The sequence below is a fragment of the Octopus sinensis genome, linkage group LG7 (genome assembly GCF_006345805.1).
Source record: "Octopus sinensis linkage group LG7, ASM634580v1, whole genome shotgun sequence".
NCBI lineage: Eukaryota > Metazoa > Mollusca > Cephalopoda > Octopoda > Octopodidae > Octopus > Octopus sinensis.
The window spans coordinates 71,264,218-71,280,186 of record NC_043003.1 but is presented as its reverse complement, the minus strand read 5'-3'; the positions used below and the strand labels follow the sequence as shown (position 1 = coordinate 71,280,186).

The 15,969-nt window shown below is 31.0% G+C and overlaps 1 protein-coding gene across 1 annotated transcript in view; it reads right to left on the bottom strand.

The window, feature by feature from the left end:
* Positions 1 to 15,969, bottom strand: part of LOC115214248 — a 255,736-nt gene that overhangs the window by 43,834 nt on the left and 195,933 nt on the right. Inside the window, exons 71-90 of the mRNA XM_036504830.1 lie at positions 14,758 to 14,931; positions 13,892 to 14,065; positions 13,433 to 13,609; positions 12,025 to 12,198; positions 11,522 to 11,695; positions 11,017 to 11,190; positions 10,552 to 10,725; positions 10,033 to 10,206; positions 9,684 to 9,872; positions 9,126 to 9,299; positions 7,769 to 7,942; positions 7,198 to 7,371; positions 6,524 to 6,697; positions 5,834 to 6,010; positions 5,196 to 5,369; positions 4,643 to 4,816; positions 3,929 to 4,102; positions 3,427 to 3,603; positions 2,434 to 2,607; positions 525 to 698 (exon numbers count right to left, since the gene is read on the bottom strand). Of these exons, the coding sequence (XP_036360723.1) occupies positions 525 to 698; positions 2,434 to 2,607; positions 3,427 to 3,603; positions 3,929 to 4,102; positions 4,643 to 4,816; positions 5,196 to 5,369; positions 5,834 to 6,010; positions 6,524 to 6,697; positions 7,198 to 7,371; positions 7,769 to 7,942; positions 9,126 to 9,299; positions 9,684 to 9,872; positions 10,033 to 10,206; positions 10,552 to 10,725; positions 11,017 to 11,190; positions 11,522 to 11,695; positions 12,025 to 12,198; positions 13,433 to 13,609; positions 13,892 to 14,065; positions 14,758 to 14,931 (3,504 nt within the window). The remainder of the gene's footprint in view (positions 1 to 524; positions 699 to 2,433; positions 2,608 to 3,426; positions 3,604 to 3,928; positions 4,103 to 4,642; positions 4,817 to 5,195; positions 5,370 to 5,833; positions 6,011 to 6,523; positions 6,698 to 7,197; positions 7,372 to 7,768; positions 7,943 to 9,125; positions 9,300 to 9,683; positions 9,873 to 10,032; positions 10,207 to 10,551; positions 10,726 to 11,016; positions 11,191 to 11,521; positions 11,696 to 12,024; positions 12,199 to 13,432; positions 13,610 to 13,891; positions 14,066 to 14,757; positions 14,932 to 15,969) is intronic.

The following is a 15,969-nucleotide window of genomic DNA, read 5'->3' as shown; positions in this document are numbered from 1 at the left end:
GCTTGGGTGTTTCTCTGATAGTGTGATTACTTGCTATTTAATTGATTATTATAATCTTCTAGGACACACACTTTCTCATTAAATTTATTTTTATTTGTATAATCTAACATGATAATTGATGTAACATTTTCAATAATTACCAGGTCAAACTGTATTCCTTTGTTTTACACACACACACACACACACACACACACACACACGCACACACACACACACACACACACGCACACACACACACACACACACACTCACACAAACACACATGTATTATATGTACGCGTGCATATAATATATTTATATTATATTTTGTTACATTGACACACCCTAGACTACACATCCCCACACCGAAATTATCGATTTAGAAGGCTTTGTACAGAATAAGATCGCTGCGATAGCACTGTATTATTGCAAATATAATCATAAAAACATAAAGCAATAAGATATAAATTTTACTCTATTTATATTTATAAAATACTAAATTTCTTAATTATGTTTCTTAGTCGGGTTGAAATAATTGTTCTAACCTCCTGTGCCACCACCAAGTTTATCTGCCACATCTCTGGCTTGTTGTATGTCAGCATCCATTTCGGGAAATCCAGCAATTACACACTCGCGAATGGCTTTATTCAAAGTAATTTTATCTTTTAATTTCATTGCATCATTTAGTTTTTTCCTTAAGGTATCTGGACACATTGATCCTACGGGATGAAAATTAATGCAGATAATCTTTAAAATAATTGTTTGTTGCAACCTTAATATTTTATAATATTCTTACTATATTCATACTTTATTATATTCTTTTACAAATGTTTATACATGTTCGTTTAATTCGCTTTTATTTATTTTGTTCATCTGTTTATATCTGCTTATTTTTTCTGTTCTTTTTGTATTTAATTTAATTTGTTAATGTATATAGTTATTTAATTCCATTTATTTATCTGTGCATTATATTATATTCATATCATTATCAGTTTTTGGGGATCCCCATAAACTGAAGAAAAGTAGGGCGAAACTCCGACCGACTGTTTCACGACTTGTTAGTCATACGTCAGAGAAGTACTCGGCTTCCTTCCTCAATCAGCAGCATTGAATATTAGGATACTATAAAACGCAGTCATAGATTGGCTAGGATATACGTTGATAGTCTAATTTGCATCGTTACGCTTTTGAAGGCACGTAATTAATCAAACAAATTTATTTTATTGAACGTTAATCAGCAGAAATTTGATAAATATTAATATTACAAAAATTGGCTATGACTGAAGTGAGAACAGTGTTAAACTTTTTATATGATTTGATGTATGGAGAAAGGGGTGTATATATATATCACTAATGGAACGGTTTGTGATTATTTTGCAGTTTTAATAGAAGTATATATAGTATAATATAATTATAAGCATAATTTAACACGATATATATATATATATATATATATATATATATATATATATATATATATATAGGTTATGAGACGTAATGGTGTCATTGAGACCCAAATATATCAGGTAATGCTGAATAAGTGCTATTGGTAGACCGTAGCTGAGTTCCAGGTTCGGTGATTATGCGAATAAGGGGTTGAACGTTGGTCATATGTCAGCGTGTGTATGTAAAAAAATTTTTTCGTAATCAGATAAAAAAAAACCCAACGCTTATCTAAATTAACTATTACTTAACCATTCTCTCACACCGTCTCCGATGAAGGGATATAATAAATATCCTGGAAACACCTATAAGACCTATCTATAAATGTTCTAAAATCTACACAGCGTTGTTTTTTTTATCTCATCACGAAAAAAATTATATATATATATTCAGTACAAATGTATGGGATTGTGTATGTATTTTAAAAATCGGAAATTATATATATATAACATCTGCATTTAGTTTGTACGAAAATTAACTATAAAGCATAATTATTATAACACATTGCACCAGGTATATTTTAGGGTCATTTTATGAACTGAATCTTTAATATCATGTTTGTATATATATATATATATATATATATATATATATATATATTGAAGTAACAGTAAAGCAAAATGTAATTAACCGCTATTATATATATATATATATATATATATATATATATATATATATATATATATATATGCACATTAAGTGGAGCAGAAGGATGCACATGGATGGGAAGGGTCGTTGAAGAGGCTACATATGTGTGACGAAAGATTTCTGGACAATGGAGATTACATAAAATAAGAACAGTAATAAATGAGTGAAGAACGAATATATATATATATATATATATATATATATGTGTGTGTGTGTGTGTGTGTGTGTATGTATGTATGTATGTATATGCACATATACATACATATATACATACATACATAGATATACATTCATGGATATACGCATTTTTGTTTGCATGTATATGTTCAGAATTGCGCATATTTGTAGCTGTTGATCGCTAACCTCCGTGACCACCGCCTAAAATTTGCAACGTTCGTCTAGCCTTCCGTAGATCTAGACCGAGTTCGGCTAACTGTGCTGCCTCACATTCTATAATTAATCTTTCCAGTTCGGGTTTGTCTTTCTCTCTTAGTGCTTTTTTCAGTTCCTCACGTAAGTTCTCAGCAGATTTAGGCACTAATGTAAAACCAAAGAAAGAATATAATAAAAATTCTATCAAACCACTGACAGAGTATAATAATAATTCTTTCAAATTATGATTACACATCTCTCGCAATAAAAAAATAATAGATTCGTTTGTAAATGAGGTATGAATTACTTCTGAAATCAAAATTAATTTATTTTCTAACATAATATTATATATATATATATATATATATATATATATATATATATATATATATATATATATATATATATGTGTGTTTGTGTATGAGTGTGTACGCGTGTGTATGCACATGTGTATGTGAATATATATATAAATATGAATGTGTGTATGTATTCAGATTAATATCTATATCTTAGTTGTTTGACCACAACGTTTCAGCCGTTGTCCTGTTCTCGTACTCTTCTCCTTCTTCAACTGTTTTATTAGGTAACTTGCTCGCATTTTTGCATACCTATTTGATTTGAGTACTCAGAGTGCAAACGTATTGGTTTGAGTCATCCTGACGAAAACTCTTTGTATCTTTTATACATACATACATACATACATACATACATACATACAACATACATACATACATACACATACATATATATATATATATATATATATATATATATATATACAGGCATATATACACATAGATAGATGGATAGTATGTATATACTCATACATATGCTTGTGTGTGTCTATGTGCGAATGTGTGTGCCTCTGTGCGTGTGTGAGAGTGTGCGTGTATGTATACATGCATGCATGCATTCATGAAAGTCGACAATTCTTTTTTCTTTTACTAATCTACGTATATCTCAAAATTGAGTGGAGGTTCAAACCTCTTTCCTGCGATTCCTTTAATGCACCTAGAATGTTTCTAGCTTCAGTTATAGTGTTGTCAAGTTCAGGCATTCCAGCAGCGATGCTTTCATTTATGGCACGTTCTAATTTTTCTTTGTCTCCCGCGTTCATAGCAGTTATTAAATTTTCTTCTAGTTGAAGAGGAGATTTTGTTCCTGACGGAAAAATATATAGTGACAACAAGGTTTAGAAAACAAATCGATCATATACATTATATGCACACGTGACTCAAAATACTACCAACTACAATTAGATCGAGTTCTGTATTTGACAAGCACTAATGTTTTCAATCCTGGAAGGATAAAAGCATCATCGATCTCGGCAGGTTAGCATGCAGGACATAAATAAAGTTTTCTTTTATATTTTTTATCCAGCGACTATCGATTCTACAATTCTTTTAATGTAAATTACATCTCATTTTGCTTCTTGAACTACTGTGGCCATGCGAAAAGTAGAAAATATTTTTTTGTAACTTCTAACCTCCACGACCACCTCCAAGACTTTCAAGAACATCCCTTGCTTTACGAACATCCGAACCAAGCTCTGGATATCCGGCTTCTTCACAGCTTTTGATAGCATCATTCAACGCCTGTGGATCTTTGCTTCGGATAGCTTTGGCCAAATTATCTCGTAAATAAAATGGACATTCCCTCTCTATACAAACATTTAGAAAAAAGAAAACATCCGTTAAATATTTTCTAGTTAAAGTTTTAATCATATAATCATCAACGTTGTCATCATCATGATCGATTCTTACATTAACCTCATCACCATCATCATCAACCTTATTTTATATCATCTTCTAAATTACTTTATTACTTTTGTAATTATTTGACATTTTCAATCTCATTACTAATAAAACTTTGAATCGATTTTATATCATTGCTCGAAAATCAGAGCTATATTACCGTGTAAGAGTAACTACGTTAGGTCGAAAACATTTATCGCATCCATTCGAATAATCGTTGGAGCTCATTCTTTTGACGTTTATACAGAGAAAATATACAAATTGTAACTAAATAAGTTGTAAGGAAAAATCAATATCAATAATATGTAAATTGTGTGATAAAAAAATTAATTAAATATGAATAAAATTAACTACTAAACTTGCAACTACTCTAAGTTCTAATAGATTTTCTACGGAAATCTACTAAAACCAGGCAGCATGCGAAGGATAAACACATTGAGTCTAACCTCCATCACCACCAGCTAGGATATCAGACATTCGTCTAGCTTCTTGTATATCAGCTTCCAAATCAGGCATTCCTGCTGCAATACTCGTGCGAATAGCTCTGTCCAAAGCTTCTTTGTCTTTAGTCTCCATTGCAGACTTTAGTTTGTCTCGTAGATAATCAGGTGACATTATTCCTGATAACCAAAATTTAACAGCATTTATTCAAGTAATATAGCAAGATATTTAATGTACGTCACTATATTTGATGATTCTAATATGCATTAGCTAGTCATTAAGAATTCTAATATTTTACAATTCAATAAGAAAAAAACTTTTTAAAAAATCACAGGATGGAATCTGTTTTATATGTATTGACATATGTTTCAGAAGTGGGGAAAATCTCAAAGAACTCCAATATGAATAGCTAAATTGAATAATAAAGTTAATAATAAAGAAGTGAATAATTGCTTATAGGAAATTCAACAACCAAGAATTACTCAATCGGAATACAACGAAATAGAAAGTACTTAGATATAGAAACTAAGATAAAATTAAAACAAGTTGAGATCTAACCTCCACGTCCTCCACCTAAACTTTCCAACGTAATTCTGGCTTTGCGCAAATCAGAACCTAATTCAGGATAACCTGTTTCCTCACATTCATCAATTAGTTTTTCAAGGCGACCGGCATCTTTTTGTTTCATTGCAAGTGCCAGTTGCTTTCGCAATGAATCTGGAGATTGTATGTCTGAACATCGAAAGAAGAAACGGTAAGATTAAAGATACACATGCGCGCACACATATGTATACGTGTGTACGTATGGAGGTGTGCGACCAAATAGTTATATATATATATATATATATATATATATATATATATAGAGAGAGAGAGAGAGAGAGAGAGAGAAAGAAGGGGAAGAAATAGATAAAAGATTGATAAAAAAGTTAAAACAATATAGTTTGATAAAACTATAAAACTATTATAAGATAACGTGAAATCATAACATATCGATATATAAATTGACAAAATATGAAATCATCTGCTATCAGTTGTTCAATTATTTACACAAAGGAAAAATGTTAAGAAAGGCTATAACAGACTAAAATAATTATGATTAACGTGAAGCTACATTTTTTAAACATAAGTATCAGTCTTAAAACTAAAGTCGTTGTGTAAACGAAAGTAAATTCTCGATTTAGTTTCAATCTGACCTCTGTGTCGTTGCATTTCTAAATCCTGAGAGATTTGCCGAGCCTTTTCTATATCAGCATCCAATTCTGGCAGACCTGCAGCTATACACTCCATTATTACATTGTCCAATTCGTCTTGATCCATTGTGGCAGCTGCCTCCCTCAACTTTTCTCGTAAAGACTCAGGTGTCAGTGTTCCTAGTAATCAAAATTTGGCTGGTATTAATGGATTCTCACAATCACTTCACTAAGCATGCTCCAGTTGCACAGAAATTTGCGCTTGAAATATTGTAAACATGACACAATTATAATACGATGTTCTATTCCACATTAACAATATATAAGTATATACACATCAACACACACACGCGCACATATTATATATGAACTGAGAAAGATACAAATATATACAATTATATGCATATGCATTCATCGAAACAGAAGCCATCAATAACGTGCAATTGTTATTTACATTTCTGAGCAAAAAAGAGAGAACATTTGTAACTTGTCGCGTTAATTGTAATTTAAATATTGATATCTAAAGTCTGTTTTTAATAATCTATGTTTCGATTATATTTTATGAAATCATAAAATGTTTACTGATATGAAATAAACGAATATTTTAAACTTGTAAAAAAAGTGAGAATTTATAAATTTGTCGATATCTAGCCACTTTGTCTGCACGCAACAAGAGTGCAAGAAGATGCAAACCTCTACGATGTCCAGTGAGTTGTTCTAAAACGTCTCTGGCTTTGCGCAGATCAAAGGATAATTCCGGATATTTAGCTGCTTCGCATTCATTAATAGCCTCTTGTAAACATGATGCATTTTTCTGTCTGATACCTCTTGATAATAGGTTGCGCAAATAGGCAGGAGACTTTTTATCTAATCGGAAAAAATATTTATCTCATATATATATATATATATATATATATATATATATATATATATATATATATATATATATATATATATATATATATATATATATATATATATATAATATATATATATATATATATATATATATATATATATATATATATATATATATATATATATATATATATATATATATATATATATATATATATATATATATATATATATATATATATATATATATATATATATATATATGTATGAATAATTTGAAACAAGTACCTATTTTAGTATATTTTATGTAAAAGTTTAGAATGTGGCACAATATTGCCAGATAACACCAATATGTTAACATGATATAAAATTAAATTTAAGTTCAAATCTTAGCAGGGTTTTAAAAAGACATTTTGCTTTATATCGAGAAAATAATAAATGTTATTTATGTTATAAACATGTACCAGTAAGATACGATTATAAAACAGAACACTAATCCAAATGCTGACCTCCACTGCCACCTGAAAGAATATCAGACATGTTTCTAGCCTGTTGTAAGTCTGTTTCTAATTCTGGAATGCCTGCGACCACAGTTTCTCTTATGACGGAATCTAGCAAACGTTTATCTTTAGATTTCATCGCCTTTTGCAATTTTTCACGCAGAGATTTCACAGAAACGTTCCCTATTAATTGAAATGGTTTAAATATCACCACTAAATATGAAAACTATTAATAGTAACTAATACATAAAAAAAATTAAATACTAGTTATCAGGATAAACACGCATCTATTTAGATAAACAAAAGTTTTCTTCCTTATGAAAATTATTATAAAGTCAGTTTCGAAATATTAACTGTAAGGAAGAACATGTTCTAGAAATGAATCTATAGTTATAAAGAGATATAAAGTACAAGATAGTTTGGATGTTCATTGATTATTTTCATTTAGAAAATTTCAATCCATCAATATTTACAGTTGATTTTATTTTACATTATGAGTCAAAATTATAATTCTCATTTATAAATAGAAATTAACTAGTTTTCAAACGTATACGCATACTGTTATTATAAGGTAACTAACCTTCATAATCACCACCTAAATTTCTTAAAACGTCTCTTGCTCGACTGAGATCCAAACCGAGTTCAGGTAGTCTTATATTTTCAAAAGTTTTTATCAAACTCTCTAAAGCTGATTTATCTTTTTCTTTTATTGCCTTTTTGATCTCATCACGTAGAATTTCAGGTTGTTTAGAAACTAATTAAGATATTATAACAGTATACACACTATATTAGATTTAATAACATCACAAATCAAAAATATTTTGGTAGCTTAAGGTTTTCATAGAATTGTTTGATGTGCGAAAAATTAAAATATAAGAAATATTCCTTCTTGAAATAGAGTATTAAGAAAGTTATAGTAATTGCATATTTAACTCTATTGGTAGACGCCTCAACTCACCTAAACATATATGCGTGTGTTTGTACGTATGCATGTATAATATGTGTGTGTATCTGAATGTGTGTACGTGTGTGTGTGTGTAGGCACACATAAAAACACGAACGCTCATATACAGCACCTCGGAGTTTCCCACCAAACCACCGGTATGGAATAATCAACACACATGCTTCTGTTCATTGTTTTTGAAGCTGGAGTGGAAATGAAACTAATAATCTCCAAGTTGTGTTTATTGCAAGGTTTCTTGTATCATTCATAAGTAAGGAAGTGTTTATCGATAGATATATAATGGCCTCTCACTCGAAGATGATGTATGAATGTTCAGTTTTTGTTGAAGGATCTGCAGAGATGATTTGTTTATGGTGATCAAACGTTTGTGCAGTACATTAGCTCACTACATCAAATTGACATTCTCGGTACAGGTGCACAAATGTGCTACACACCAGATGTCGCAATGATCTCAGAGCAACGTGAATGGAAGTGTTTTGCTCAATAACACAACGCATCGTCCGGTCCAGGAATTGAACTCATGAGTGCAACACGAAAACCAGTAGGCTACGCGCTTTCACAGATAGATAGATAAATAGATAGATAAATAGATAGATATAGATAAATAGATAGATAAATAGATAGATATAGATAAATAGATAGATAAATAGATGGATAAATATATAGATAGATAGTAGATAGTAGATAGACAGACAGACAGATAGATAGATAGCTAGATGGATAGAGATAGATAGATAGATATATAGATAGAGATAGATAGATAGATAGATAGATAGATAGATAGATAGATAGATAGATAGATAGATAGATAGATAGATAGATAGATAGATAGATGGATATAGACATATAAGTCAATCGGTTTGAATTAAATACTATGGTAGATATAGTAAAAACAAAATTTTCTTAAAATTCTTATATTTATAAAAAGATGTGTAGGTGGGGGTCGAAGAATGGAGGAAAATATTACGCGAACCTGATTTATCTCCTCCGAGATTTTCGAAGATATTCTTGGCTTCATGCAAGTCAAAAGTTAATTCGGGATATGCTGCCGCTTCACATATTCGGATTACCTTTTCTAATCTATCGATATCTTTCGACTCAATAGCTTTCTGGAGATCATCTCTTACTGACACAGAAGATAATTTATCTAACAAAAATGAAATTTAGGCGTTACAATTTCATGCTAAGGTTAACAGTAACTACGAATCTTAACGTAACCATTATGTACTTATATCAATAACTAATAATGGTTTGAACCTTTAGCTACTGTTACTGTTCTTTGACTTGTCATTTATAGATAATTTCTCTCTGGGTAATCGTTGTTAATGTAAAATAATATAGCGATTTACCTTTCCTATCATTGAACAATTACTAGAAGTTTTCTAAACCAAGAGTATTTTCATAAATTTATTAAATATCTAAATATATTGATTAGAGATTATTTTAGCGAAATGTCTAAGTGTCAAATTGTTTTCAAAATAGCAGTAATTTAAAAATATGCATTTAAAATACAGTAAACTATAAACAATACCAGAGACAATAGTACCTCCAGCCCCACCGCCAAGAATATCAGCTACGTTTCTAGCTGTCTGAATGTCATCTTGAAGTTCAGGCATACCAGCAGCTACACTTTCTTCAATAGATTTTTCCAACGCCCGTTTGTCTTTGAATTTAATTGCTTCTTTGAGCCTTTCCCGTAACGTATCAGAGGAAATAGTTCCTATTAGAGAAAATTAGAAGAACGACACTGACATTGGGGGAAGAGCTGTCATAATAATTCACGATTTTTAAAATATTGTCAATTGAGAAACATACGACATAAACAAAAATTAGAGTAACATTTAAATTGTTAAATATCATTAATATGTGAATTGCCTAACCTCCACGTCCTCCTCCCAACCTTTCCAAAGTATCTCTGGCTTTAATTAGATCGAATCCAAGCTCTGGATATGCTGCATTTTCACATTCTTTTATTAAGTTTTCTAAAGCGTCTTTGTCTTCAGCTTCAATGGCTTCCAATAAATCTTTTCGCAATATATTGAGCGTTTTTGAAACTGCGAAACAAATTTTTATAATCAATCTAAATTTATTAAAATAAATTTACTACTTTGCATAAAATGAGATGAGAATAAAATAGTTTGAAGAAACCCTGCAAGAACAAAAAGCGCATTAACCAAACACACATTACTAACTTAGTGTAAAATAGAAATTTGAAGTTTCTAATTGTTTTAACTTTATAATCAGTTGAAATGGAATTCCAACAAGTTAACGCAATTATATATAAAGGATTTTGGGAAAAATTAAGGAAAACAATCAGAAATTATTCACAGTGCGCTCTTTAAATTAAAAGTGAAAGAGATTAACCCCAATACATATTTTTTAAAGTCCGTTTTCCGAACCTTTTTTCCGATGGTCAAAATCTTCTAAAACATCTCGTGCTCTGTGTATATCAGAATCCAGTTCAGGCATACCTGCTGCAACACATTCAATAATTACACTTTCAAGTTCAGCATTGTCCCCCATTCTTAAAGCTGTCCTTAGCTTTCCTCGCAGAATGTCAGGAGACAGAGTCCCTAGCAACCGAATGTTGAAAAAGGACTCAAGTATATTATATATTGCAAAGACATGATTACATTCTATAATAAAATTTAGTTGAAAAGGTGTAGATATCAAACAAATTAGCATTTTAATTTCAAATGTAAATGGTTTTCGTGAGTTACAATACTAAATATCATAGAGAAATAAAGTATTTGTAAAAATTAACAGTATGAATATTTCAAATATGATATTAATTACGAGTGAAATACTTTCGATAAGTTCAGGAATAAATAGATCACAAAGAAATTAATAGGTATTGTGCTAACCTCCTCGGCCACCACCAAGATTCTCGAGAACATCTCTTGCTCTACGAAGGTTTGGTCCCAATTCTGGATAGAGTGCATTTTCGCATTCACTTATAGTTTTATCTAAATTTGTAAGATCTTTTTGACGAATTGCCTTGGCTAATTGATCTCGTAAAGCACCAGGAGATACTTTTTCTAGTAAATTGAAATGTTGATCAGAATAGCAAAAGAAAAAAACAATCAATCAAACTAATATCATATGCCAAATTTTTATGGTCATAGAAACTCTATCAAGCATCGATATTTGTTTATGTTTTATGTATAACATCTTACAAGTTACAATTGTAAAAACTTTCAATATTTAATACAAAAATTACTCATTAATTCACACGGTAAATATATTGCTGGGTTTGCGTATCATTATCCATTGTCATACAATGTGTATTTCTAGTTAACTTTTGTTTGAAATTTAATTTTATTAATTAGGAATTAATGAGCAACACGTTGTGTATAAAGTATAGCTAACCTCCAGTACCGCCATGAAAAATATCCGATACACATCTGGCTTTATGTATATCATCATCAAGTTCTGGCATTCCAGCAGATATACATTCCAGTATTGTTCTATCTAAGGCACGTTTATCTTTATTTTTTATAGCGTCATCAAGTTTCTGACGAAGAGCAGCAGGAGTCATATCGCCTGGTAATAGATATTCATTTGAATAAAACTTAGTATTCCGTATATAATTTTGCAGTATCTGAAAATTAACTGTGAGCTTAATAAAGTCGCTATTTTGCACCAACTTCAAAAGAATATTATTTAGTTACTTCACAGCATATATATATTATCTTGGTAATTTACATAAACGGTTATCTTTTTCTATGTGATCTGAAAGCCAATCAATTATAATGTCTTATCAGCTAATAGCTTGAAATAATTCTATAAGTTAACTCAGTTTATTCTATCTTAATATGTATTTATGTTTTTAAAATCATACAGTTCGATATAATTTACATAAAAGCTCTAACCTCCACGGCCTCCACCTAAGCTTTCTAGCACTTCTCTTGCCATCTGTAAGTCAGAAGAAAGCTCTGGATAGCCTGACCTTTCACAATCACGAATCAGTTTCTCTAAAGATTCTCGGTCCTTATGCTTAATGGCAGATTTTAAGTCTTCTCTGAGAAATTCGGGAAATTTAAATCCTAACAATCAAAAAATACAATATAGTACCCAAACGGAAAATAAACTTTCAAAACGTATAACACAGATTAAAGAAATATAAAAGACAATGGCTTTGTGTAGTAATATCCAATTTCAACATATAACTAAAGCTTCGATATGTGTTATTTATATTCTAAAACTGTAAGCTGATTCTTAATCGTTCTGACTTCGGTTTGCCATTCATGTTTAAAATAGATCACAGCATAGTTAAGAGAAGAGTCAATACAAAAATTTATTAATACATATACACATACGTACATGCATACATATACATGCATGCATACAAACATGCATACACACATACATACATACAGACACACACATACATACACACACACACACACACACACACACACACACACACACACACACATATATATATAGGTTTAGCACAAATACACGAAAATCTTGCCCTTTGAATAGCTTTGTAATTACGATTTAAAATATTGATAATTATGGGCTCAAATTTTGGTACAAGGCCAAAAAGTTCGGGAAGGGAATTAGTCGATTACTTTGACCCCAGTGTTCAACTAGTACTCATTTCATCGACCCTAAAATAATGAAAGGCAAAGTCAAGCTTGGCAGAATTGGAACTCAGAACGTAAAGACTGATGAAATGCCGCTAAGCTTTTTGCACGGCGTGCTAACGATTCTGCCAGATCTCCGCCTTGTTAATAATAATAATAATAATAATAATAATAATAATAATCACAATAGTAGTAGTAGTAGTAGTAGTACTAGTATTAGTAGTAGTAGTAATAATAATAATAATAATAATAATAATAATAATAATAATAATAATAATAATAATATCAAAGGGTAATCAGAAATATTAGAAATTTCCATTACCAGTGGCCTAGCGTGTAAAATGTAGTCAGTAGACTATATATTATTCATATAAATACAAAGCCGGCAAGGAGCTGCGCTTGCGCGGTAGATTTGAAAAAATTAGAATGTATAAGCACGGGGCATATATTAGATTGTCTCGTGTATATATGTTTAATCTAAGGTGTACCTTCTGAAGAAGACTTCGCCTAGCAAATTATTTTATTTGCTAAAAAAAGTCTGAAGCCATTGGTTCAGGAGTTAGATGGTAAATGTTTATATTTCATTCCCTTCAAAATGTTATCCTAATAGTGGTTTGGAATTTAACTATTCTCTCTAGCGTGCAAGGAGTCCTAATAATGGATGCCTATGAAGTAAATAGATGCTGACCTCGCTTAAGATCTTCTTCTAAAGTTTGCAAAGCATCTCTTGCTCTATAGACTTGAGTATCCAATTCCGGCATGCCTGCAGCAACACATTCATTAATAACACTTTCAAGTTTATCCTTGTCCCCTTGTCTCATTGCTGTCTTTAGCTTTTCTCGCAAAGTGTCAGCACTTTTCAGTCCTAAAATTTAAATCAAGCCATGAATCATAAACATCTACGAGTTTTTTTTTATTTCTCTGTAAAGAAGTGGAATGAGAGATAGCTGTATCTGTTCACCAAATATAATTACGAATGTATGGGAATTTGTTTTCAAACGTAAACAAAAATTGTTACTATGGTACTTTTTATACGTATATAATTTACTTTGTTTCAAATTTGAGATAAATTAATTTTTTAAGATATAGATGCATAGGAATGAGATGAAGAAAAGTAAACATTTAAAATTGCTATAATGCAGCTAACCTCCACGATTTCCGGTAAGGCTTTCAAGAGTATCTCTTGCTTTTCTGAGATCAGCTCCAAGTTCAGGATACGCAGCAATTTCACACTCTTCTATTGCTCTCTCTAAGCTTTGGACATTTTTCTGGACGATTGCTTGTGACAATTTATCACGCAGATAATCGGGAGATTGCATTTCTAATGGTATATCAGAATAAATGTAAATAACATTTGTCTACACAGACTACGATTTTATACAAAAACACGTGTGTTAATAATATATCTGCTGAAGATAGAATTAGAAAATTCCCTTGTTTGTTATTTTAAGAGTTTAAATAAGTTGTTTTTTTAAAATTAATTACTGAGATAACCATAACAATTAGTAAAAGAGAAACTCATTGTATAACGTATATGAGATTTTACTGCTTTTATTTAGTATATAGACTGTTTCTATGAGGTATCTTTTCTCAATCATAGTTTTGATATTTCTAAGTGTCACTACAGTCCTTAGTGCTGTGGATGTCGAACAATACCAAAACATATCCTATGGTTTCGTCCAACTGGCTTTAATGATCTTGCTGGAATTATCATTCTTCATTGTTGTTTTATATTTGAAACATCCGTAGATGAAAAATGTCTGCTCACTATTTGAATTATCTCAACCGATCGAAAATATTTGTCTCAATATATTGTGTATGTGAGACACAATCGACTTTATAGAAGCAATGATTCGCAGCATGGTAAGAAAAAGAAATATATGACATCATAATGTTTTTAATATTCAATATACTATACATATAAAATAATTATTCTATCTACGAAGCCTAATATTTAATAACTGTAACAAAATTACAAGGTTTAATATCGAATATACAGAACTCATTCCTAACCTCCTGTACCACCTGCAAGGATGTTAGAGATACTTCTTGCTTGCTGAATATCTTCTTGAAGTTCAGGCAATCCAACAGCAACACACTTGCTAAGAATTTTATCAAGTTTGCGTTTATCTTTTTCTATCATAGCATCTCGTAATTTTTCGCGTATATTTTCCGCTGTCATTGTGCCTAGCAACCATATATGAAAATTTTTATAGCAATTAAGGATGAAAATATGATAACATATGCGCATAATATATATGTAATATGTAATGAAGTAAACAAACATATTATGCACAGTTTAATTCATTTATCGTCAAAATAAGTGTGCTTGTAACATCGATCATTTCTATAAATAATCTTTCCTTCAGAAAATGGGGGAAAGATTAATTATAGAAATAATAAATTATGATGTTCACGAAAAACATAACCAGCCTTGTCGTGTACGTTCACACTGATTGTGTATCTGTAATAACACACATACACACACATACACATGCGATAAATCAACAAATAGACCTTTCAGTTGGAAATACGCATGACTGAACCAAAGAGGGCCCATCAGGTAGAGTAGCTTATATTATTTACTCTTAAGTTAAAAGTAATAGTGTTTAATGTATACTTTACGGTGAACGTTTGAATCTACATTCATATTTGTGAAACAAATTCTTTCTCACATTTAATCTTAAAGAAAAACATCGAACGACGATTCCTTATAGGAGCTAAGCGTTCTACGGAGTAATTTAAAAGGTATCTCCTTGAACAAGCCACAATATGTCACATCACTCCAGTAGATTGGAGTGCCACTCCAGAGGTCATGTAGTCCCTTCGCTCTTCAACTGTCACATCCTAGATTTACACCTGGACCAAATATAGACGAACCCAAAGAGCGTCTATGTTTGCATTTAAGTAAAGAGGTACAGAAAACAATTAGCGAAATTGGGGTATATGCTCTCAAAACATTCTCCATTCAGCACTGTACACACACACACACACACAGACACACACACACACACGCACGCACGCACGCACGCACGCACGCACGCACGCACATACGTACGCACGCGATAATTCATCCGTTAAATATGCCGATGACTTATCTGCATAAATAAACAAACAAACAAAAGAGAGGAAGAACGGAAAAATGAAAGAAGGAAATCAGTAGAGGAAGATGCTTGAAGTTATGAAGTTCAACAACTAGTGAGGACACGACCCTTCAACTGGAGA